This window comes from Nicotiana tomentosiformis, chromosome 8 (assembly GCF_000390325.3).
Source record: "Nicotiana tomentosiformis chromosome 8, ASM39032v3, whole genome shotgun sequence".
Classification (NCBI taxonomy): Eukaryota; Viridiplantae; Streptophyta; class Magnoliopsida; order Solanales; family Solanaceae; genus Nicotiana; species Nicotiana tomentosiformis.
The window spans coordinates 57,056,678-57,082,585 of record NC_090819.1 but is presented as its reverse complement, the minus strand read 5'-3'; the positions used below and the strand labels follow the sequence as shown (position 1 = coordinate 57,082,585).

At 40.4% G+C, this 25,908-nt stretch overlaps 3 protein-coding genes across 6 annotated transcripts; 1 reads left to right on the top strand and 2 right to left on the bottom strand.

Annotated features, from left to right (window-relative positions):
• Positions 1-8,194: 8,194 nt before the first annotated feature.
• Positions 8,195-9,433, top strand: LOC138897513 (protein BLISTER-like). The gene is made up of 2 exons (XM_070183486.1): positions 8,195-8,443; positions 8,780-9,433. The coding sequence occupies exons 1-2, from the start codon at positions 8,195-8,197 to the stop codon at positions 9,431-9,433; spliced, it is 903 nt and encodes a 300-aa protein (XP_070039587.1).
• A 1,888-nt stretch (positions 9,434-11,321) lies between these two features.
• On the bottom strand, positions 11,322-12,985 carry LOC138897512 (uncharacterized). Its single transcript, XM_070183485.1, has 2 exons — positions 12,354-12,985; positions 11,322-11,358 (listed from the first exon to the last, which is right to left on the bottom strand). Exons 1-2 carry the CDS (start codon positions 12,983-12,985, stop codon positions 11,322-11,324), a joined length of 669 nt encoding a protein of 222 aa, XP_070039586.1.
• A 2,228-nt stretch (positions 12,986-15,213) lies between these two features.
• LOC104108573 (uncharacterized) lies at positions 15,214-25,170 on the bottom strand. 4 transcript variants are annotated; one of them, XR_011410351.1, is made up of 4 exons: positions 25,040-25,170; positions 24,822-24,921; positions 23,011-23,186; positions 15,214-15,503 (listed from the first exon to the last, which is right to left on the bottom strand). XR_011410351.1 is itself a non-coding variant. In XM_033659286.2 (3 exons), the coding sequence occupies exons 1-3, from the start codon at positions 25,153-25,155 to the stop codon at positions 23,100-23,102; spliced, it is 303 nt and encodes a 100-aa protein (XP_033515177.1). In that variant the 5' UTR covers positions 25,156-25,170; the 3' UTR covers positions 21,901-23,099. The 4 variants fall into 4 exon arrangements, 1 of the variants encoding a protein (XP_033515177.1); XR_011410349.1 differs by lacking the exon at positions 15,214-15,503 and adding an exon at positions 21,901-22,609; XR_011410350.1 differs by lacking the exon at positions 15,214-15,503 and adding an exon at positions 21,901-22,233.
• Between the last annotated feature and the right edge of the window lie 738 nt (positions 25,171-25,908).

Below are 25,908 nucleotides of genomic sequence, written 5' to 3'. Positions count from 1 at the left end.
TGAGGCCTCCAATAACACCAAAATTTGAATTGTGAACAACTGACTTGCAAGAGAAACATTGACATTTTATACATATTCATAATTGTACCCAACAGGGTTATAACCCACTCCTTTACATACAACCATACTCTTGTCTGCAAACCTCTAAGGTACCAAAAGAAGTACATGCTTACATGACTTGATCGGGACAGGGCCTTCCCGTACCCAAAATGATTAAAATAGAGACTTCAGTACCTATCAACCTTTAACAACTACTTTGAAGAAGTGGAGAGAAACAACCAACTGCTGAATCGTGCACCTACTGGGGAGGGACGTCACCGAGTCTATCTATACTTGTGGGCATGAACACAGCGCCCATAAGAAAAGGGGCGTCAGTACAGAAAATGTACTAAGTATGTACGACCAAAAAGTATGTAATTCAGAGTCATAACATAAGAGATGGGAATAAGTGATTTCAACTTGAATACCGAACACAAGCCACCGGGGGCGAAATCTGTGGAACTATCAATCATGTATCATGAGTGTACGCAAGATTTTGTAAAACTAAGCCACCCATTGGGGCCATGCATATATATATATATATATATATATATATATATATATATATATATATATATATATATATATATATATATATCAATACATCAATACAATCTAATTACATGACACATCAATACAATTTAAAGCCACAACCCGTACAATCCGTGCACCAGATAGCAACATTCCAAATGCACCCAATCGTAACAATGAGCCAAACAGGAGAATCGTTTCGCAATACCAGCGAAGTACCCATAAATCAAAACACGCTGCCCCTTCTGAAATGTACACTCTCATCAAGCTATACCAGATAGTAATATCATTTACCTGGTCATCGGAAACCGTTCATACTGCCTAAGAATTTATGTCCTTCCCTTCAAAACTGAACTGTGACCTTGTACATGTAAATCCTATTCCCGCACAACACACCACATCTATTATGCCATCATGTGACAAGCATAAGAATTCCATTATCAACTCTGAGTCACTAGAAAATTACATACCTTATTAGTCAGAAACATCTTTCTTGCTTCTTTCTAGGAGGAAATCATAACACACAACACGTTTCGTACATCGGTAGAAAATATCGGATTCAAACCATGGTAGAACCCATCATGAACACTTTAAAATCTATTTGCACATAACCAAGCTATCTGAACTGAATTCTTCTAACTTCACCAAGCCACACAGGTTGCCAAATTCGAGAGCATTGCCACGAAACACCTGTAGATACTAGCCACATCACAAGTACCTAAAGAACCGATCATACCCATTACTGTGCTAACCCAACCTACTACCAAGCTGTCCTATTTCTCCAAGTTCTTTCTAAATTGCCTTCAAATTTCTACTTTTTCCTTGTTAGAACACTACTATCCTTAACTAAAACTTACCCCACGAACTCTAGCATAGAATCACGCCGCCCTAAGGCTTATAAGCCGCCGAAGGTTCCACAACCAAAAATGCTTACTCCGAAGAGACTTTATGTGAATCTAAAACTGTTTCCTTCACCTTCTTGATACTGAAATTCATAATTCACAATGATATAAGATGCCACGAGTCTCAACACCGTTCAATACAACTCCCAGTTTTCTAGCCATATTTATAAATCTTGAATCCATTGGAACCATTCTCGAGAGTCATCCACAGGAGATAACCCACATGTGGAATTCCTTACCGACATCTTCCAATGGCACAACACTGAGTGCAACGACCACTAAATCCATAAATTCTCCTGAGTTCATGCTCACCTACCATTTGTATAAGTCTGTACTTTCCCTATTGACATCAACTGTACGTCAACAGTACCTTCCGAACTCAAGTCATATTGCACCTGACACAATAATCAGATCTTCACGCCTCTATTCATTTCCAACACACTCCTTTCTGCCATATTCAATTTTTCCTTTGTACACTGACCATTACTCCAAATAGAGTCTGCAGGCCGATTCACATACTAACACGATTCCAAACCATTCTACACTTTCTCAAAGTGCACGACTACCCTACTAGTAAATTCATATGCTAATCTGCCACTCTTACTTCGATTAAATCATCTCCTTTAAGAAACTTCTCAACCTCTACTTCTCCTACTTGACCTGCTAGTACTTCAACCACCACGAAACACTTCCCGTCATGTCTTCCCTCATACTTTGCTACCCAACTACTGTATCAAATTGAAATGTATCTCTGTCGCACCTGAACCGATAAAATGTTACCGACTCTAAATCTCTTCGAAGATCATCTTTCTCGAGCTATCAATATCAAAAATACCCATTCGCAACCACAATTACTACACAATCACTTATCCTTCTTGAGTCCAAACTCATTGATAAGACATGAGAACTTAATTTGCCCCAAAATTTAAGAACGTGAAAGATCCTTCAAAACATTCACACTCGAGACCGTACGTCACATCTAACAAAAAATCAAGAGCCCAATGGCCTTCCTTTACATTTCAAGGAAACACTTCTCATCACATTCAAATCATCTTAACACATCTCGCAGTTACATCATACTCATCACAAAGCCATTCCATCGCTCATCGAGCCACGAATTCCACTCGTAGGGGCATTACCAGACATATGAGTGCAAATGTACAGGTTACAACTGAATCTACCGAGCCAAAGCTACGGTTTAAACCTGGCCTCAAGCCCTCCAGACTAGCCCATCACCAAAACACATAATACACATCTCGAACCTCGTTCATAGAATCACAAGCCGGCGATGCACAACTGATACCGAGCGCTCATATGCGCATACGAATGCGTGGAAGGAATTCAATGAGTTATGTTTCAAGCTGAATCAATTCCGCACGATAGAATACAAGAAAGTGAAATTTTCCTAAGGGTTCTGCAGCCTCTCAAAGATAAGTACAGACGTCTCCGTACCAATCCGCAAGACTCTACTAAACCCGTTTATTACTCGTGAGACCTATGTAACCTAGGCTCTGATACCAATCTGTCATGACCCAAAATCTAACCTGTCGTGATGGCGCCTCTCGTGGAACTAGGCAAGCCGACTCATTTCCAAAACAAACCGATATTTTCATTTCAAAGATAATTTCAGTGATATTTAACATAAAAACCTTCGCAAAGGAGCTCAAATCAAAACAAAAGTGAGGAAGAAAAAGCCCGACATCGGGGTATCACTAGTCATGAGCATCTACTACAATTTGTCTAACAATATCAAGGCTAACTCAGCCTGAAAAATAGCTAAATACCACTAGAGAAGTATAAGAGGGAGAAGAGCAGGGGCTGCGGTCGCCAAGCAGCTACCTTGCTATCCCCGAGAAAATCTGCAACCAAAATAATCAACAACCGCTACTGTGTCCAGCTACACCTGGATCTGCACACAAGGTGCAGGGAGTAACGTGAGTACGCCAACTCACTAAGTAACAATAATAAATAAAGACTGAGCAGTAGTGACGAGCAATAAAGCATATAGCGTTCATATTAGGAAATCTCAGTAAGATACCACATGCTTTTAAAATCAGGATTTGAATCAAAATATCTCGTTTAAATCCAGTTCCAGTAAAAATTATTTAAAGATATTTTTCAACAGTTTTCAAACAGAGGAAAAATGCAAAGGTGAGCAAAAATGATGAAATCATAAACAGCCCCTCGGGCAAACCTCACAGTCACTCGTGCCACTCGGGCATACCTCACAATCACTCTTGCCACTCGGGCATACCTCACAAACAATCATGCCTCCCAGTCATTTCCAAAACAAGGCAAGCCGACTCATTTCCAAAACAAACTGATATTTTCATTTCAAAGATAATTTCAGTGCTATTTAACATAAAAACCTTCGCAAAGGAGTTCAAATCAAAACAAAAGTGCAGAAGGAAAAGCCCGACATCGGGGTGTCACTAGTCATGAGCATCTAATACAATCTGTCTAATAATATCAAGGCTAATTCAGCCTAAAAAATAGCTAAATACAACTACAGGAAGATAAGAGGGAGAAGAGCAGGGATTGCGGTAGCCAATCAGCTACCTTGCTATCCCCGAGAAAATCTGCAACCAGAATAATCAACAACTGCTACCGTGTCCAGCTACACCTGGATCTTCACACAAGGTGCAGGGAGTAACGTGAGTACGCCAACTCAGTAAGTAACAATAATAAATAAAGACTGAGCAGTAGTAACAAGCAATAAAGCATATAACGTTCATATCAGGAAATCTTAGTAAGATACCACATGCTTTTAAAATCAAGATTTGAATCAAAATATCTTCTTTAAACCCAGTTCCAGTAAAAATTATTTAAAGATATTTTTTAACAGTTTTCAAACAGAGGAAAAATGCAAAGGTGAGCAAAAATGATGAAATCATAAACAGCCCCTCGGACAAACCTCACAGTCACTCGTGCCACTCGGGCATACCTCACAATCACTCTTGCCACTAGGGCATACCTCACAATCACTCATGCCTCCCAGTCACTCAGCACTCGCACTCAGTAGGTATCTGCGCTCACTGGGGGTGTGTACAGACCCCGGAGGGGCTCCTTCAGCCCAATCGCTATAATCTGTACGGACAACTCACGTGTTGCACGGATAACTCACGTGCTATAATAATAAAGTATGTTGCAGGCGGGCATCCCCGATCCACACTCATCCTCAAAATCAGGCCCTCGGACGATATCAAACATGTTGCGGCATGCAGTCCGATCCCATAAATATCCTCACAAATCAGGCCCTCGGCCTCACTTAGTCATAAACCTCTCAAGCCACTCGGGCATTTTAGTAAAACAGGGTGCTCAGCCCAAAACAACATTTATATGCATCAAAATAGAGTCATAAAATTGAGTTATGCAGTAAACAAGTGTAACCATGACTGAGTATAGATTTTCAATCGAAAACAATAAGAGGATAGTAAGAAAAGGCCCCTAAGGGTCCAAATAACACTAGCATAAGGCCCAAACATGGCATTCAGCCCAATTTACAGAAATTCTTTCTAAAACATATAAGTATCATATAGTTTCAACAAAGTATGCAACTTTACAGTTGCTACGGGACGGACCACGTCACAATCCCTAACAGTGCACGCCCACACGCCCGTCACCTAGCATGTGCGTTACTAAAAATAGTAGAATGATACAAAATCCGGGGTTTCGTACCCTCAGGACTAGATTTACAATCGTTACATACCTCAAACCGGTCAAATCTCTACCCCGCAATGCTCTTGCCTCTGGACTCGGCCTCCAAATGCTCCAAATCTATTCACAATCAGTACAATACCATCAATATACGCTAATGGAATGAATTCCAATGGAAAAGCTACAAAATTAGACCAAAACCCGAAATTGGCTCAAACCCGGCCCATGGGTCCACGTCTCGAAATCTGACAAAATTTACAAAACTAGATAGCCTATTCACTCATGAGTCTAACCATACCAAATTCATCAAAATCCGACATCGTTTGTTCCTTCAAATCCTTAAATTACTTCTCCAAAAATCTCAAACCCTAACCCCTCATTTTCACTAATTACAATGACTAAACAACGAAAAATTATCATATATACAAGTATTAGGGCTCAAGCAACTTATAATCTAAAGCCACAACCTGTGCAATCCGTATTAGGGCTCAAGAAACACACACACACACACACACACACACACATATATATATATATATATATATATATATATATATATATATATATATATATATATATATATATGTGTATGCTGAGTTACCTTTTGTGGTACTCATCTTAAAGCTCTATGTCAAAAGATACATATCATATCTCTTTTTCTAATTATGAAATAACAATATATCCATCAGAAAAGTTAATGAACATTTAGATACTTCTACGTTCCACTATGAATTGCATTAGTTGACGGAAAAGTTATTAAAAGTTTTTGTTTACCCTAAAGTTGGATAACAATTGAATTTATACGCGATTTTAAGGATACGTGATCCAATTTGATACAAAGCGGGAAATCAGGTTTAATATGGAAGAATAAATAAAAAAATAAATACAAATCATGCAGGTTGAATAACTTAAGCCATGTAGGATTAACTTCCTTCGAATTTAGGAGAGAGATTGCCGGAATATTATTGAAGCCAAAACAATACGAACAAAGCTGAAAAAGATAAAATGTTGTTCTTTTAAGTATGTTACCACGTGTTTAATGAATTACTCCATTCCCTTTATATATACAGGGAGATAAAACCTTTAAGACATTATTTTATAAGAAATTATGTAGACCGTTGGCTCCCTTTTTGAATTAATCTCGTAATTTCCGCCATAATGATTGGTCAATGACAAGAATCACGGATACTTGTCGCGTGAGTGGGTAAAGCTTTTCTTCGAGGCCGTTAGAAGCGGGGTCGGTCGTGCCCCTGATAAGCTCGAGGGCAGATCTGATGATTTTGTTCGAACTCCGATCATTGGTATCGAGCTCAGTTACATCTGTAACTTCGATCTCTTATGTAGGTGCCGAGCCTTGACCTATTGTTCCAAATGTCTCGATCAAGCATAGAGCTCGGTTCTACTCGTATATAGATAGTCCCCTCCTTTTTTGGAGAATAAGTGATTAAAAATGATATGAATCCTCGGTCCTTACTTTGATAAATCATGACGACGGGTACATGACGTAGGTGACAAGAATAGTTGAAACGTCCCGCCAGTACGGTCTTCGAGGCATTAAATGTATGTCAGTTGACGGTCGCCTACCTTGGGAGATGAACCGCCGCTTGAGGAACTTATAAATATTAATCCATTTGTTAGAACTTTTACGCTTAAATCCTTCTTGCGTTCTAAGAACTTCATCTTCTTCATCTTCTGGTTTTATCATTGCCAATCTCAAAGCTTCCCCTTATCAACAATCTCTTTCCTTCATAAAAAAAGGCAAAAGCTTCAAAGTCTATTCCCCAAAAAGGATCACATTCTTCTTCAAAACCTTCTGAAAACGCTTCTAACGCTGCTATTGAGGAACCTCCTCTGAGATCATATATTCCTACTGGGTGCCCTACTGTGGCTAACTTCAAGGTTGAGAACACGCCCATGGTACCGGGTCGATGTGAACCGGTCTCGAGGAACATGTGTACGATTTCGGACAGCATCCTCGATAAAGTTAAAGAGGACTGCAACTGGGTAGGCAAACTCGTAGTGGTTCCTACCCTTGAAGAACCAATCACCACCTACGTGGAGGGTTTCTTGAGTGTTTACACTTACCCTTTCACGTTAGGTCCTCTAGACCCGGTTATCATAGCCTTTTGCAAAAGGTATGATGTGACTCTCGGGCAGATATATCCTTCATTTTGGAGAATCGTTATTCTTCTTCGATTCTTCGTGAGCAAGGTCGAGGGATGTCCATTCACCATCGACCATCTCATGTGCCTGTACAGCTCTCGACTTTATAGAGGAGGGTTAATTAAGCTTGCACGCCGAGCCACCAAGACCTTATTATCGAGTATCGATGAGGATCGAGACCGGGGCTAGCTTGGTCAATTTGTTCGAGTGAGGACCTCGGATTTAATCCCGGCTGTGGACATGACATTTTTCGAGAAATGGAACATAAAACGTAAGTTTAGCTTTGCCTTCTGTATTCCTTTTATTACTTTTCATTCAGTTGATTTCTCATTGATGTTATGTGATGCAGCTTTCGCCCAAATGCCGAACCCCCTTCCTGAACTTAAAGAGTGGGTTGAGGGCATCGCGACACAGAGACCTTACTCCGAGCGTTTATGGCATGAGCTCTCGAAGGGCTGATGGGAGGCCCGTAATCATGGTAAGGGTTTTTCCCTAATAATACATCTGATCTCATTTTTTCATCATCAGTCTCTGATCCGTTATATTTTCATTTTGTAGGTTTAGGAAAGGACGTCAAGATGAGGCCTCTCTCAGCTGACGATGATATACACGTCGATCCCCCTGCTCTGAAACAGGGCAAAGAGAAGAAGAAAACAAAAGCTCTGAGTCCCTCTGCCCCTGGAAGGAAAATATCGAGGAAGCGACTTGCGCAGAAACCTAAGAAAACCAGCGCCCGAGAACTTTCATCGGACTCACTCAATCGTTTGAGGGATGAATCCGAGGAAGGAGAATTCTGAGTTAGTGTCCCGTGTGAGAAGCGGCTTCGAAATGCCTCGAGCCGTGGAGGTCGTAGAAGAAGCAGTGGCCGAAGTCTCCGGGAGGGTCGAGACCGATTTGCCCCGATGCAGCGAGGTCGAAAAAGAAAATATGACCGTGTATCTCGGTCAGAAGATAATGTCCCCAAGGAGGCGCTTGGGGTGATTGACCTTTCTGGGTCGCCTTCGTTTACAAATTCCATGATAAACGAGGCCCAGGCGTTGAAAGGTAACCTCGGCGAAGGGGCCCAAGGAGCAGCCGATTCTTTCAATAATTTCTTCGACAGCTTGGATTCTGCTGCTTCTGAGGATGTTACCGGTTTAGGCGATTTACCGGTACCAAGGAAGATACCGTCTCCGGGAGCTAGCGGGTCTTCCTCGAGCCCAAAATTAATGAACTAGTTCCCCGCTCCGAATGTCGATCCTACTCGGAGACATATAATCTTCATGTCCATTCCGGAGGATGCCCGGGTTCTCTCTACCCCGGTGGGTATCGCTAGGTACCTTCGGTGTTTGGTGATCGAAGAGGATCAAGCAAATATGAACGAGGTAGAAGTACCTTGTCTGTTTAATGAACTCAACAGGCGCTGAATCGGGTAACTTCGAATGTCCTTTTATTATAAACTTAGATTTAATAATGAATAATCCTAACATCTTCCTTTGTGTTTGCAGGCCTCGATGCTTCATCACGAGGCCTTTCTACGATACCGGGAGGAGTTCAAGAGTCATGAGGCCGAGACTCGGGAGCTTGCTGAAAAGAGGGATGCTTATAAGCTCCTTAATGAAAAATCCCAAGCTGAGCTCGAGGCGGCTCGTAGGAAAAATTTTGACCTGGTCAAGCAGGTAAGAATAGTTTTTGAAGTTAGTGATGATAAGTCGGACTTAATAGCTAATGATCCTTGCCCGCAGGATCAGAAAAAACTTGATGTGATCAAGCAACTCCGAGGGAAGGTGGATGCGGTCAAAATCGAGACCGAAGAATGGAAGAAAAATGTGGACCGCTTAGCCTCGGAGAAAGAGACTGCCCGGACGCAGTTGGCTTCTGCTGAGGTTCAGCTTCGGGCTGTAAAGGAGAAGAACTTGACACAGGCAAAAAGGATCGAGGGACTCCAATCTCAGTTGAGCTCGGCTGTTTCTAGTCAAGAGAATCTGGCTAAGGAGCTCGAGGCTACCAATTCAGAAGTTATTACGGCCCGGAGCGAAGCTGATAAAAAAGTGGCCCAGCTGAAAGTTGATGTCGACGCTATCCAGGAGCAGGCAAAAAACATGGTGAAACATGCGAGGTGGGAATCTCGAAGGGAGACCCTCGAGGGAGTCCATGCTTAGAATTTCGACATATTGACCGAAATCGAGAACGCCAAGACATGTGAAACCAATGCTCGAAGGCTAGCTTTTCCCGAGAAGGACCCGAGGCGTCTGAAGAGTCGGGCGAGTCCGATGATGAAGAAGACCCCGAAGGTGATGACGCAGCCTCCGATGAATATTAGGCCATTTAAAATTTTTGTACTGTCTTTTAGTCAAGGCACTTTGGCCTTTGTATAACATGTAACGGAGCTATTCAGCCTTTGTAAGGAAATTTTGATATATATATATATATAAGGCCTTTCCTTTTCATAACTTTCGACTTTCTTCTTTGCTTTATTTGTATTCGCAAAGGTCGAGATGCCTTAGCATGAGATAATTGTTTTCCATGGTTCGAACAAACCTTGCCTTAGTTTTATAGCCTTGCCAAGGGCAGTCTTTAGAACCGTTTATAAGAGTTTTTCTAAGGCCTTGCCTTTGTTACGAGCCTCGGACGTCTCCGAATTGTGTTAATATGGCCGTGGCCTTTTCAGTTCGGGCACTGCCAAATAAGCTTTTATGCCCTCGAGTGTTTTATTAACTCAGAATGGCCTTAGCCTTTAAATTCGGGCAATGCCAAATAAGCTTCATGCCCTCGAGTTTTATTAACTCGGAATGACCTTAGCCTTTCAGTTCGGGCACTGCCAAATAAGCTTCATGCCCTCGAGTTACATTAACTCGGAATGGCCTTAGCCTTTAACTTCGGGCAATGCCAAATAAGCTTCATGCCCTCGAGTTTTATTAACTCGGAATGGCCTTAGCCTTTAAGTTCAGGCAATGCCAGATAAGCTTTTATGCCCTCGAGTTTTAGTAACTCGGAATGGCCTTCGCCTTTAAATTCGGGCATGCCAAATAAGCTTTATGCCCTCGAGTATCTTTAACTCGGAATGTCCTTAGCCTTTCAGTTCGGGCGCTGTCAAATAAGCTTCATGCCCTCAAGTTATATTAACTCGGAATGGACTTAGCCTTTAAGTTCAGGTAATGCCAGATAAGATTTTATGCCCTCGAGTTTTAGTAACTCAGAATGGCCTTAGCCTTTAAATTCGGCATGCCAAATAAGCTTTATGCCCTCGAGTATCTTTAACTCGGAATGGCCTTAGCCTTTCAGTTCGGGCAATGCCAAATAAGCTTCATTTCTTCGAGTTTTAGTAACTCGGAATGGCCTTAGCCTGTTAGTTCGGGCAATGCCAAATAAGCTTTATGCCCTCGAGTTTTAGTGACTCGGAACGGCCTTAGACTTTAAGTTCGAGCAATGCCAAATACGTTTCATGCCCTCGTAATCTGGTATCTCGGAACGTCCGAGATTGTTTTTCGATCTGCAGTCCCCGAGTGAATGTTCGAACTCGAATTTTAAGATTGCCTTTAGGCTTGATGTCTAGTCCCCGAGTGAATGTTCGATCTCGGATTTTAAGATTGCCCTTAGGCTTGATGTCTTTAGCTATAGGGAATCCCTTGAAAAATGCAAGAAACATTTTTGAGAACGAGATGTTTATATGCAAAGGAGGCTCTTTTATTCTTGCACATAATAGTTGTACATGTATACATGTTTAGTGCCAAGGGTCGATTGATTTGAGTGGGCACGGTTCATTTGACCGTTTGACCCTTACAATAAATCCTATTGATCGAGGCCCTTTAATCTCGAAGTTGAAATGCAATGTTAAATTCGATATCCCCAAGGATCTTACCCCCCCCCCCAGTGCTTGAGGTTGACCGAAGAGAGGCCTCAAATGCTGTCGTGATCATTGCAACCGGTTCATAGCCGAACTTTGATCCTAAGTTTAGCATGATTTACTTATTGCCTCATTAAAAACCTTACCGGAAAACCCATTTGGGACAAAATCGGTTCAAGGAAAAAAGAGTGCAACGCGTGCTTTCAGACATAGGATCTCGTATCATCCTTTGTAATTTGCCTGCAAGTATCAATTTGAAATGTAAAAAGGAAAAATAGAAGAAAGAATCGGGGTCATACCTTAGCAATAATAATGTTTTAAGTGAAATATATTCCAGTTGTTTGGTAATTGCTCGCCGTTCATTGTTCTGAGTTTGTAGGATCCTTTTCCGGTGATCCCGATAATTTGGTACGGTCCTTCCCAGTTCGACCCTAGTTTCCCTTCGTTCGGATTTCGGGTGTTTAATGTAACTTTTCTTAATACTAAGTCCCCAGTATGAAAATATCGAAGGTTGGCCCTTCGATTATAATATCTCTCGATCCGCTATTTTTGGGCGGCCAAACGGACAAGGGCGGCTTCGCTCCTTTCATCTAATAGTTCCAGGCTCGTACTCACAGCCTCGTCATTCGATTCCCTTATTGCAGGTCGGAATCTGATGCTTGGTTCTCCGACCTCGACCGATATTAAAGCTTCGGTGCCATAAACCAAAGAAAATGGTGTGGATCCGGTACTGGACTTCGAGGTTGTACGGTACGCCCATAGGACTTCAGGTAGCACTTCTTTCCATTTTCCTTTGGCGTCGATCAATCTCTTTCTGAGGTTTTGGATTATGGTTTTGTTGGTAAATTCTGCTTGTCCGTTCCCACTGGAGTGGTAAGGAGTGGACAAGATCCTTTTGATCTTGTGGTCTTCAAGAAACTTTCTTACTTTGCTGCCAATAAATTGTTTTCCCGTTGTCGCACACAATCTCAGTCGGTATCTCGAATCGGCATATGATGTGGTCCCAGATAAAATCAATGGCTTCTTTTTCCCTGATTTTCTCATATGCCTGTGCTTCCACCCATTTAGAGAAATAGTCAGTCATAAACAAAATAAACTGAGCCTTACTGGGTGCCCGAGGGAGGGGGCCTACGTTGTCCATCCCTCATTTCATGAAAGGCCATAGTGACAAAACCGAATGCAGCAGCTCCCCAGGTCGATGGATCATCGGAGCGTGCCTTTGGCATTTATCACACCTTCGAACGAACTCCTTTTCATCTTTTTCCATGTTGATCCAATAATAACCGGCTCTGATTATTTTTCGAACCAGTGATTCAGTGCCTGAATGATTTCCACAAGTACCCTCATCGATTTCCCTCAGAACGTACTCAGTATCCCCCGGCCCTAGATATTTTGCAAGTGGACCATCGAATGTTCTTCTGAACAAGGTTCCATCTTCGGCCAGGCTAAATCGGGCTGCTTTTGTACGCATGGCCCTCGATTCTTTTGTGTCCGATGGCAAATTTTCGGTCCTGAGATACGCCATGTACTTGTTCCTCCAGTCCCAAGTTAGGCTCGTCGAGTTAATCTCGGCGTGGCCTTCTTCCACCACCGATCTCATAAGCTGCACGAGTTCTCCTGAGTTAAACTCGGTATCTTCGACCGACGATCCTAAGTTAGCAAGGGCATCGGCCTCGCTGTTTTGATCCCGAGGTATGTGTTGCAAAGTCCATTCTTTGAACCGATGTAATGTCACCTGCAACTTGCCTAAGTATCTCTGCATTCGCTCTTCTCTGACCTCAAATGTTCCATTAACTTGGTTCACCACAAGGAGGGGGTCGATCACCTCTACTCCCAAGTTTTTGGCTAATTCAAGGCCTACAATCATGGCCTCATATTCGGCCTCGTTGTTAGTCAATTTCACGGTCTTAATAAATTGTCTAATTATATTACCTGTTGATGGATTTAGTACGATACCAAGTCCGGACCCTTTGGCGTTTGAGGCCCCGTGTGTAAAGAGGGTCCAGATTCCTGAAGATGTCCCTGAGTGAACCAATAACTCCCTTTCGACCTCAGGTATCAAGGCCAGTGCAAAGTCGGCCATGAAGTCTACCAATATTTGGGACTTAGTGACGGTCCGAGGTCAATATTCAATATCGTACCCACTTACTTCCACGACCCATTTGGTCAATCGGCCCGAGAGTTCGGGTTTATGCATAACGTTCCTTAACGTGTAAGTAGTTACGACACATATGAGGTGACATTGGAAGTATGCTTCCTCGAGGCACTTAGCAAAGCGAGTGCCAATTTTTCTAGGCAGGGGTATCTAGTTTCGGCCTCACCCAAGGTCCGGCTAACATAATAAATCGTAAATTGCGTACCTTGTTATTCCCGGACTAGGACTCCACTTACCGCTATCTCCGATACTGCCAAATACAAGTATAGTTGTTCGTCTGTCTTTGGTGTGTGAAGCAACGGTGGGCTCAATAAGTATCTTTTGAGCTCCTCCAGAGCTCGTAGACATTCCGGGGTCCATGAGAAGTTATTTTTCTTCATCAGCAACGAGAATAATTGATGACTCTTATCGGAGGACCTCGAGATGAATCGCCCCAGGGCGGCAATGCGCCTGGTTAGCCTTTGCACGACCTTCACGTTGTCCACTACCGTGATATCTTCAATAGCTTTGATTTTGTCGGGGTTGATCTCGATTCCTAGATTGGATACCATGAATCCGAGAAGTTTACCTGATCCGACTCCGAACGCGCATTTTTCCGAATTCAGCTTCATGTTGTGCTTCTTCTATATACTAAAGGTTTCCTGCAAATGCTTTAGATGGTTCTCTGCTCGCAGGGATTTAACCAACATATCGTCAATGTAAAGTTCCATCGTTTTTCCTATTTCTTCTTCGAACATCCGATTTACTAGGCGTTCGTATGTGGCACCGGCATTTTTTAATCCAAACGACATTACATTATAACAGTATGTGCCATTTTTAGTGATGAAAGAGGTTTTTTCCTGATCACCCAGGTCCATTCGTATTTGGTTGTACCCGGAATAGGCATCGAGAAAACTGAGGATCTTGTGGCCAGCTGTGGCATCGATCATACGATCGATTTTGGGCAAAGGAAAAGAGTCTTTGGGGGAACGCTTTATTCAAATCTTTGTAATCTACACACATTCTTAGTTTAATCTCTTTTTTAGGGACTACCACTACGTTTGCTAACCAATCCAGGTAATTCGCCTCTCGAATGGACCCTATTTTTAGGAGTTTAGATACCTCGTCCTTGATGAAAGCATGTTTGACCTCGGACTGGGGCCTCCTCTTCTGCTTGACCGGATTAATTTTTGGGTCCATGCTCAGTTTGTGAGTGGTTACTTCTGGCGGGATCCCTGTTATATCAAGATGGGACCAAGCAAAACAATCTATGTTGACTATAAGAAATTAATAAGTTTTTTCCTTAGCTCAGGAGTTGGTCCCGTGCCCAGGTGTACCTTTCGTTCGGGAAAATACTTAATTAATACAACCTGTTCCAGCTCTTCGACCGTCGATTTGGTCGCGTCGGAGTCATCGAGGATTATAAAAGATCGAGGAACCCTGTAATCATCTCTGTAGGTCTTTTGCTTATCTGATTGGATCGTTACCAGAATCGGTAATTGCTATTTGGCCTCGACGTCAGAATTCGGATCCTTCGATGTTGTGAGCGTTGATATCAGAACCACTTCTTCGATGGCAAACATCTCTTTTGTGGCCGGTTGTACCCCGTAGATTGTCTTGATCCCCTCTAGGACTGGGAATTTTAACACTTGGTGAAGAGTTGAGGGTACTTCCCTTATGTGGTGGATCCATGGCCTTCCGAGAAGGGTGTTGTACCTCATATCCCCCTCGATTACATAAAACGTGGCCTCTCGTATGATTCCGGCGGTGTTGATGTCACGCCCCAAACTCGGGGAGCACGACCGGCGCTCAACCGAGTGAACTCGGCCGAGCAAGCCTGTTAGATTTTCTTCTACCCAAACTCATCCATGATTAAAGAGGAGATGTACTCCATTAATCAAACTTTCAAAAGATTTCATTAGCAATTCCCATTTCATTTCCATTAGCAACTTCATTCATAATTTCCCAAAATATTACGAGTTTATAGGATTAATGAAAAACATGATTTTCAAATACCAACATTTCTAATTAAATTTCCCACACTAAATACCACACACAACTTGTCTGCGTAGCCTCTAAGTATAACAGAAAAGAAATATGAAAATGCCGGCAACAAGGCCCCGACTATACCTCAACCACAAAGTACATGAGAAACAAAAGATACATGACCCCGAAATGAAGTGGGGCTCACCAAGTCAGCTGAAGAGAGTGTACCGCTATCACTAACCAATACCGCCTGATGTAGAACCACCTGCATCCATTAAAGATGCAGCGCCCCCGGCAAAAGAGACGTTAGTACCGTTGAATAGCACTAGTATGTATAGCTAAAAATCCTCTTTCAAAATAGAATGCCCATATAAGAAAAGGCAACACATAGAAACAGCAAGTCACAATCAACAATATCCAAATGTCCAGTTAAAACATAATAATTTTCAAAATATGAACTTCATATACAATTGTTTTGGTTGGGAGATCATTAGTACCGATATGCCACTGTTCACAATATGACTATTCACAATACTAATGTTCACAATACCAGTGTTCACAATACCAATGTTCACAATACCAGTGTTCACAATACCAATGCCACCGTACTTTTAGTACGGAGTCCGATCACGACCCGACCGGATATGTTATCTCATTAGAGACATCAAACACAATTACTATTATTACTAATACCACCGTAATTTTAGCACGGAGTCCGATCACGACCCGATCGGCTAGGCTATCTCCTTAGAGAATCAACCACAATTACTATCAATACCAATACCACCGTAATTTTAGTACGGAGTCCGATCACGACCCGATAGGCTAGGCTATCTCCTAAGAGAATCAACCACAATAACTATTAATGCCAATACCACCGTAATTTTAGCACAAAGTTCGATCACGACCCGATCAGCTAGGCTGTCTTATTGAAGACATCAACCAAAATCTCAATTTCAATTAAGAGGAATAATTTTATCACATCAATCTCATTCAAAATAAGGGGAATAATCACAATCCACCCCTACACCGGCACGTGTAGTTTCAGGTGTGGGCCTTATGACTCACCCTTCCTCGGTTTTGCTAATGATGCTCCCAAAAATATTTTTTTTTATTTGATTTGCACACAAAAGTAATATAAATACAATTGTACTCACCTCAACATCTTTCATATTGTATAAATTCTCATTAGTATTTCCAGTCACTCACAACAACAATATTTCATTAGTTCATTTGGTCATTCACAAGATTCTTTATTCCTGGCACGATGGCCGTATTTCATATTCCACACTTTCACCCCTTTCAATTTCAAAGATCACTATCAAAAATCAATATATAGAATATTCTGGAAATCACAACTTTAAGTTCATTAGAAATGAACAATTTAAGCACAATAGATTTCTTTCCAACAAATGGAGTAAAATAATTGGGAATTGATGCGCAAAATACACAATTTTCACTCACGAATATGTAAGAACGCAAAATACATTGAAAATACTCACAAAGCATAGTATTTGTTAAAATAGCCACATATGGCATGACTTGAGTACAAAAGCTTTTAGGCAATTCTACTTTCGAAGTCATTTTAAAACAGTTGAGTCGAGACTCATTTCATATTCTTTATCACATCATCTCACTTCATTGGCACCATTGGCCACAAGTATAACTTTCACTCTTGGCACGTTGGCCACACTTTATATCCCCAATTCAGTTATTTCACTTCCAACCATCTTTATAGATTATCAATAATAAGACATTTCCAATCAAGACTTTAGGTACACATATGAGCAATTAAGAGTCTTAAGCATATTATGTTTTCTCACACAATTTGGCATCATAACCTTTATTTGAAACACAACTCAAATACATAGCATTTTAATACACATATCATTCTTGAACACATTCCTAAAAGACAGCATAATGTGATAGGAACATTCGGAACACATTTTGAATACATAATTCTCGACACTTTGCTTATTCGGGACAATCGAATTTATTGGGGACAACTCGGAACATAGAATAAGGAACTTGGGACAACCATACTTGAAACTTACGGGAACATCATGGAATTCAATTCTAAGAGAGAAAGTTTAGCCAACATATCTTGATGGAGCTCTTTAGCGATATTAAAACCACCAACTACTCTTACAACTTCAATCTACATCCACATAATTCATTGGACCAATATTAGTAAATATTTCCAGGTTTTTGGTCATTTTGGCATTTTATCAAACACCTAGAGTGCATAGCATTCAACTACCTCTAGTAATGGTGTTTCTTCCTCCAACAATACCTCCTTACCACCAACAAGAGATACTACAACATCCTTTGTCCACTAACTACCTTCTTAGCACCATTATAATCATCAATGAACTCACATCTACCAAATTTTACTAATTAACTCGTTACAAAATCTCTACCACACCCAATAATCTAGTTTAAATATTTATGGCTTCCAATCACCATCTCATAAGTGCTAGTACTTATTCCTTGCTCATTTATTCACTAACAATCCATGCATATAGGTTTAAGGGTGAAAGATTACCTCTTGTAGACCAAATCTTGAAAGTCAACTTTTGGGGTATTCTTGAGATTTTGAAGATATTAGTAAATATTTCCAGGTTTTTGGTCATTTTGGCATTTTATCAAACACCTAAAGTGCATAGCATTCAACTACCTCTAGTAATGGTGTTTCTTCCTCCAACAATATCTCCTTACCACCAACAAGAGATACTACAACATCATTTGTCCACTAACTACCTTCTTAGCACCATTATAATCATCAATGAACTCACATCTACCAAATTTTACTAATTAACTCGTTACAAAATCTCTACCACACCCAATAATCGAATTTAAGTATTTATGATTTCCAATCACCATCTCATAAGTGCTAGTACTTATTCCTTGCTCATTTATTCACTAACAATCCATGCATGTAGGCTTAAGGGTGAAAGATTACCTCTTGTAGACCAAATCTTGAAAGTCAACTTTTGGGGTGTTCTTGATATTTTGAAGAAATCCTATGGAATCCAATACAAAACCTTGTTGTAACTAGTTATTGAGAAGTGAAATCATCATAAAAATACACTTAAAAACTCACCTTAGATGTGTATTTGAAGCCTTGGCCGGATGGGTGGTGGAGAGAAAGCCCTAGTCTTGAAGAAATGACTTAGCCCATCTCTCTACCCGTCCTTGGGGTTATTTAATGGGCTTCTACGTGCGCGGCCACGCACCTGGGCAAGTGGCCGCGCATCTGGCCGCGCACCTGAGGCAGAAACTCTCAAATATGCGCGGCCGCGCATCTGGGCGCGCATATGACACAGGTCCAGTAAAATGGCCATAACATTCTCTATACATATCCAAATGACGAGAGGTTTGATGCGTTGGAAACTAGACTCAAAGGGATTTAATTTGATAGGTATATAACCACCTAAGTCATTTTATTGAGGGAGTTATATTCGTTTGAAGTCGGGTCTTGTGACAATTGAAACATCCTTTCCACTTAATGTGTCTAACTTGTTCCACACAAGTTCTTGCCATTCCCAAAACTCCTTAGTATGTTCCAACACACCTTAAACATACATTATCAATTCAACATGATGTGGCTCTATCCCATAGGTCTCCTTTAATACTCAAATACGTTATTCCCAAATACCGTTGGCGCACTTCGAAATCTTAAATCATTAGAAATTTTACGGGGCCTTACAGTTGACCGGTAATGTTATCTCTCCTTTGGTGGTTTCACATGCCATGTTGAACCCGTTTAGGACTCGGACTGTTGGCACGATCCTGTCTTGCAGACCGAGCTATTCTACGACCTTCGATCGAATAATGTTGGCCGAGCTACCTGGATCAATTAACACACGTTTGATTCTTGTTTTATTTACGAGTACAAATATTACCAGTGCATCATTGTGAGGTTGTATGATCCCTTTTGCATCCTCGTCGCTGAAGGATAAGGCTCCTTCAGGTATGTAGTCTCGAGTTCGTTTCTCCCTGGTAACGGAGATTCTGGTGCGTTTCAACATTGGCCCTTGTAGGATGTCGACTCCACAGATGATCATATTTATGACGTGTTGAGGTTCGGTATCCTCTTGTCCTGTCCGTTTGTTAGAATCCCTGTTTCTAAAGTGGTTCTTGGCTCAGTCGCTCAAGAATTCTTGAAGGTGCCCATTGTTGAATGAACGGGCAACTTCTTTTCTCAGATGTCGACAATCTTTCGTTCTATGACCGAGTACCATGATATTTGCACATCTGGTTAGGGTCCCTTTGAGCTCGATCAGATTTAGAGGTCGAGGCCATTTGGTATCACTGATGCGCCCGATAGCTGATACGATGGCGGCAACATCGATATTAAAGTTGTATTCTGATAGCCTCGGTGCTTCTTTAGGCCCGAGGGACCTATCGAAGCCATTTTTGGTCATGAGCCCCCGATTGCTTGGTGCCCCGAATTGATCATCTTCGACTCTGATTTTCGATTGATACCGATTGTGTACATCGGTCCAGGTAACGGTAAGGTATTCTATCAGGCTTTGCTTTAATTGTTGCGAAGCCACCGAGCTTTGAATATTGAGTCCCTGAGTGAAAGCCTTAACAGCCCAATCATCAGCGACCGGCGGTAGATCCATTCGTTCCATTTGAAAACGGCACACGAACTCCCTGAGCATCTCATTCTCCTTCTGTTTGACTTTGAAAAGGTCTGATTTCCTTGTTTCGACCTTGATGGCACCGGGAAGTGCTTTTACGAAAAAGTCTGCAAGCATAGCAAATGAGTCAATAGAATTAGGAGGTAAGTTGTGATACCATATCATGACTCTCTGCGACAGGGTCTCCCCAAATTTTTTCAGATTCGATTTCGTCGTCTTCTAAGTCGTTCCCTTTGATGGCACATATGTAAGAGGTTACATGCTCGTTTGGATCGGTCGTTCCATTGTACTTAGGTATTTTGGGCATATGAAATTTTTTGGGGATCGATTTTGGGGCCGCACTTGGGGGAAAAGGTTTTTGCACGAACTTCTTGGAATCCAGTCCCTTCTGCTCCTGGGATTTGATCTACCCTGAAATTATAGGTTTCAACCATTTTATTGTTTGCTTGGATCCTCTTTTCCCCTGACTCTATCCGCTTTGTCAGCTCCTCGAACATTTTTATAATTTCGGGGTTAATCCCCGATTCTTGTTCATTCGATCTTTCCACGGCCGGTTCCGTTCTGCGGGTGACTTCTTGGGGCGGATCGGGTTCAACCCTGCTCGGTGCCTGAGTTTGGCTCTGTAGCTGAGCTATCGCAACTTGTTGAGCTTGCAGCATTTCGACGATCATACGCAGGCTAATCCCGCCTTCTTCAATGTTTTATGTGTTTCGAGGTGCAGATCGGGCTCCACCACGGACGATATTTTCAGGGTCGGTAAGCAAGTTCGCGTCGATGGCCACATGTGAATTTATATCAATTGGATCCTCAGTCTGAATTCCAACGACATCAACGGGCGGCCCCGCATTAGCGGGCGCCATGTTGTTATTCTCACCTTGATGACCGGCCTCATTGTCGATATGTAGAGGTACTATTTGAGAGTTTGTCATTTTTTGCCCGAAATCAAAGATACTTCAAAGAGCAAGTGTAAAGTAGTGTGTGTTATGAAAATTTGTATCAAATAACCACTATTATCCTTAGCCCCACGGTGGGCGCCAAATTATTTACCCCCAAAATCGGATAACAACTGAATTTATACGCGATTTTAAGGATACGTGATCCAATTTGATACGAAGCGGGAAATCAGGTTTAATATTGAAGAATACATGAAAAAAAAATACAAACCATGCAGATTGAATAACTTAAGCCTCATAGGATTAACTTCCTTCGAATTTAGGAGAGATATTACCGGAATATTATTGAAGCCAAAACAATACGAACAAAGCTGAAAAAGATAATATGTTGTTCTTTTAAGTATGTTACCACGTGTTTAATGAATTACTCCATTCCCTTTATATATACAGGTAGATGAAACATTTAAGACATTATTTTATAAGAAATTATGTAGACTGCTGACTCCCTTTTTGACTTAATCCCGTAATTTCCGCCATAATGATTGATCAATGACAAGAATCAAAGATACTTATCGTGTGAGTGGGTAAAGCTTTTCTTCGAGGCCGTTAGAAGCGGGGTCGGTCGTGCCCCTGATAAGCTCGAGGGCAGATCTAATGGTTTTGTTCGAACTCCGATCCTTGATATCGAGCTCAGTTGCATCTGTAACTTTGATCTCTTATGTAGGTGCCGAGCCTTGACCTATTGTTCCAGATGCCTTGATCAAGCGTAGAACTCGGTTCTACCCGTATACAGTTTTACATCTATAAATTATCGCTTAACACTAAAAACAGATACTACAGGACATATGGTTTTACCTACATATCTATGGCGTCATATTATTTAAAGTTATCAACTCCCCTAATTTTTATACAGTCTAACAGAAAACTTCCAATGAAAACTGCCATCAAGACAATTTTAACCTCAATATAAACATAAAGCCACACTCTTCGTAGCTGCATCCTTGATCTCTCTGTCTGGATGTGTCTAATACAAATAAAATGATTACAAAGAAGTCACATTATATGGAGAGTACTATAGATACTAAGGAGCGACAATAAAAGAAAGTCTCAGTTGGCAAAATTAGTGAAAAGCCAAAATATACCATGAACTGCAAATGCGCATAAGTGGTTTGAATATGTAAAATCGCAACACTTCAGGTATGAAAGAGCTATTATTTATATTCACCGAAACTACAATTTTGCATCCACCTCATAATATTTCCTCGTGACATCTCCCTGATGTATAAAGGTACATACATTTTAATGAAACTCTTAACACATTCTATATCTCAGTTATGATAATTTGCCATCTAGTACGTAAAAGAGGACTTCACCTCTGACTGCCATTAGAAATCTTTCCAATGTGAAGCTGACTGCCATTAGAAATCTTTCCAATGTGAAGCCACCTGGCAATCTTGTAACAACAAAGCACATTGGCAAGTTAAACACACAACACTGACCAACCCACTTTCTCTAAACACTTTAACATATGGCATGGGAGTTGAAAGAGTTCCCTCCATTTGGCTTGAGTTTTTCTTACTCCTATTACTATCCACATCTTCATTTTGCTCTCGGAATCGTAGTAGCATAGAATTAATTAAAAGGTTGACAAACCAAATTGGAGGAAAGTCATATGACTAACAATCATTAACAGTCGATAGGTAAAGATTAGCTTGACCATCAAACTATTTAATAACAAAAACAACAAACTCAGTGTAATCCCATAAGTGGTGTATGGGCATCAAACTATATGCTGCTGAACCAGAAATCCATGCTCCACACTGTCTAAGCTGCAGAATAACTTAGACAGACAGTTCTTTGATTAACACTATTTTCAAATAGACGTAAAGACAAAAGTGGACATACAACTCTATCCAACCAAATCTGTGGTAGTTTCACTTACTAAGGCACCAACAAAAATAATTTTGGTTATTATAATGTGGCTTAAGATTGCTTAAAAGTTATTCATGTCCAATATTGGGATCTAACTTTGAAGAAATTTCTTGTTTCTTAACCTTTCAAAGTAGAGAGATTTTGCTTCAAAGTGCTAAATCTAAAGAAGCAGTAAAGTTACTATCTCAAATAACCAGAATGCATAGTCAAACATAGGATGCGCAATAGACTTTGAATCATTCATCCATAATAATATTTGGCAAACTAATTTATTTATTATACTTAATACCAGTCTTACCTTTCCTGAGACCATATCAGTGAAAAAATTGTGAGATTGCACCTTGTGAAAAGTAGCAGCGAAACATACTCCTAAACTGGCATTCGGCTTCAGGTTACCAATGTCATACTCATCTTTGATCCATAGTTTTCAAGAAGTGGTGGATCATCTCCAATGTGAGAAGGGGCAATTTCAAACTGCCAAAGAGATCAACAACAGTCAATATCATAGTTTACTAAGTTCTAAATGAAGTATTGATTCTCTCCCTCTTCGAGAGAATATAAATAAGGCGTAAGAGAAGTAGTCATAAAGTTGACACGCTATGCGTCCTGCATTTCTGTATTCCTAACGTAGCTATATCGTAGCTATATTTGTAAACACATCATCTTTAATTTCCACAACTCACATTCTTTTACAATTTCAGGTGCCTATATCGTAATGTAATATATATTCTTTTCACTTTATTAGCAAGTCCAAGTGAACTTCAAGAGCCAAAATAGGTAAGTGACACAAAGTGTTTGTATGGAATCCTAAAATGCTTTTGGTTGAGGATGTAAATGCAGGATGGAGAAAGAGAGAAGGGGGGAACCGAAAACCATATCAAGTCATTTTAACAACTGAAAAGAAAAACTTTATAAAAGCTAAAATTGTTAAGTAGAAAAAGAACATTTAGGACTATGAGAGAGCTTAGATTAGAAGTAAAGCTGCATATTTCAAAGAACGACAATAGAACTGCCAATTTGATCTGCTTATAGAAAAATACAGGGAAGTAAAATTCTGTCATTTTTTCTTTTTGGAGAATATACTCCAAAAGAGGGTCACAACTTGATAAAGAGCAATTACAAAGCTGCAACACCTAGATGCAGAAAGCTAAGAAAAGAAAAAGAGGCTACTTTTTCATCTCATAAAACAAAGATACAACGTGGGAATGAACAAAAATGCAGTACCTGTATACCAAAAAATTTAAAATTAAGAAATATATTCATATCATAAAGTATATCAAAACCAAATAGGTAAAACCTTAAAAATGATCACCTTAATCTTTGTTGTAGACTATAGCTCCTCAAAAGCTAGCTTATTCTTCATTTTTATTGACACAATATTGCTCTTATTATAAATTGAATTAATCGAACAAATCATGTCAATCATAAGGATTACTAATTCAAACATAGTTTTCTCAGTTATGAAGAGAATTAAATGAAATCCTAATTTCTCTCTCACAAAAAAGAACAACAAAATTATTTGGATACTTCCTAAAGAATCATTTTTACTGCTGATATAGATTTTTTGAGAATTGCAAAAAAGTAAACTTAACTCTTACAATCAAATTAGGAAAAAATAGAACATAGTTAACGAATGTAATATTTTGTCCAATAATTCAAACTGCAGATCGGGAAACAGAAAACTGCTTTTCAGCTTTACTGGATTTTGATGATACCCAGAATGGGAAACTCGATTTCTATATCAAAAATCTAATAAAGATGAATCTATTTTATCAGTGCTCAACAAAGTATCTCTTTTGAGGTTTATAGAAATAAATACCTAGATACCATAACAAATATACACATAAGATCAATTCAGCATTAACTCATAAGAAACAAAATAAAAAAGCAAAAACCAAACAAATACAAAGACACCCAGATAGGGAAACAGAAGAAAAATTTAAGCTTTTGGGAAGAGGAGTGGATACATGGAGAAAACAGAGAAAACATATAGAAATATGCCGAAAATATGAATCAGCATTGAAAAAAATAATTCCAAACAACTACGGATTAAAAGGAAAACAATATGAAAGATGAAGATCTAGTGAACTGAAAATAGTTGAGCATCACCATAGCATCTTTGGTCTTCAGTAAGAACCATCCAGAAGCCTTGACTAATTTAGGAGAGATAGCATGCAACAATTTTTTTGCAGAGGAAGTCAGTATTGTTCTGATTAAAAGATATAAGAATTAGTAATAGAGAAAAATAAAAAGATGTAAAGTGAGTGACAAAGACACAGAAATAAAATTTCTTCAATAGTAGAATAGAAAGAGTCAAAGAAGAATACATTGAAGAAGGAAGAAGAAGAACCGGAAGTAGAAGTGAAGAGGAAGCTAGATGTCCTACAGAAATTAAAAATGTTAAACACGTGTCACTTAAAGGAGAAAAATTAAAGGACTGCATTTTGAAATACAGCTCCACGTGGTTATAGGAGTAGAGCAAAAAGATGCAACCAGCAATGATATAAGCAAGTACATGAGAAAAAATAAAGGATATGCCAAGGGTAGAGTATAATTTTCATTGCTTTTGGTTCAATTGTTTACTGCAGTGTCCGTCCGATCTTGATCACTTATATATAGTAGAAAAAGAATATACATACACACATATCTTCAGCCGCTCTTTGGGGCACATTATATCGCTCCATACCCGGGCTCATAGAGGACTCGGTCGTACCCGGCCACAGCGGTAACCTCACATCACACATCACTCCATACCCGGCCTCGTAGATGACTCAGTCATACTCGGTCTTAGGAGGTCTCGACTGTACCCGGTCTTTGGCGTACCCGGCCTCGTAGAGGACTCAGTTGTACCCGGCCACACAAGGGCTTCGATAATATCTCATATCATGCCTCATCGTACCCAACTGATTAGTGGTTGTACAATAGGTGTTATACCCCCGGCCGATTATAGTGCGACTCGGTAAAGTAAAATAGATTCATATATATATATATGCAATGTCAGTTTCAAGGAACAACAAGTTTAAACTCAGACTGAATCATACACTCCGATCACAGGATTCCAACTGGAAATATTATAGACTTTGAAATAAATGCTACCAGCAAGAAGGTACAAGAACAGAACAACGTCATTGAGAGAGACTCAGAACAACCAAATGCTTACGGTATAGAAGGTCTTTTAGAGGGGGATAGAGAGACT

Bases quoted from the DNA above. Each gene is read 5' to 3' on its own strand.
- LOC104108573 (XM_033659286.2), bottom strand. From the start codon at position 25,155: ATGCAGTCCTTTAATTTTTCTCCTTTAAGTGACACGTGTTTAACATTT. The intron at 24,922-25,039 runs GTATTCTTCTTT...TCTTTTAATCAG, and splicing joins CTTCTTCTTCCTTCTTCAAT to AACAATACTGACTTCCTCTG. The intron at 23,187-24,821 runs GTGATGCTCAAC...TCTCTTTGGCAG, and splicing joins TGAAGACCAAAGATGCTATG to TTTGAAATTGCCCCTTCTCA.
- LOC138897513 (XM_070183486.1), top strand. From the start codon at position 8,195: ATGCAGCGAGGTCGAAAAAGAAAATATGACCGTGTATCTCGGTCAGAA. The intron at 8,444-8,779 runs GTACCAAGGAAG...TTGTGTTTGCAG, and splicing joins CCGGTTTAGGCGATTTACCG to GCCTCGATGCTTCATCACGA.
- LOC138897512 (XM_070183485.1), bottom strand. From the start codon at position 12,985: ATGATTGTAGGCCTTGAATTAGCCAAAAACTTGGGAGTAGAGGTGATC. The intron at 11,359-12,353 runs GTGTGATAAATG...TGATACTTGCAG, and splicing joins GAAAAGGAGTTCGTTCGAAG to GCAAATTACAAAGGATGATA.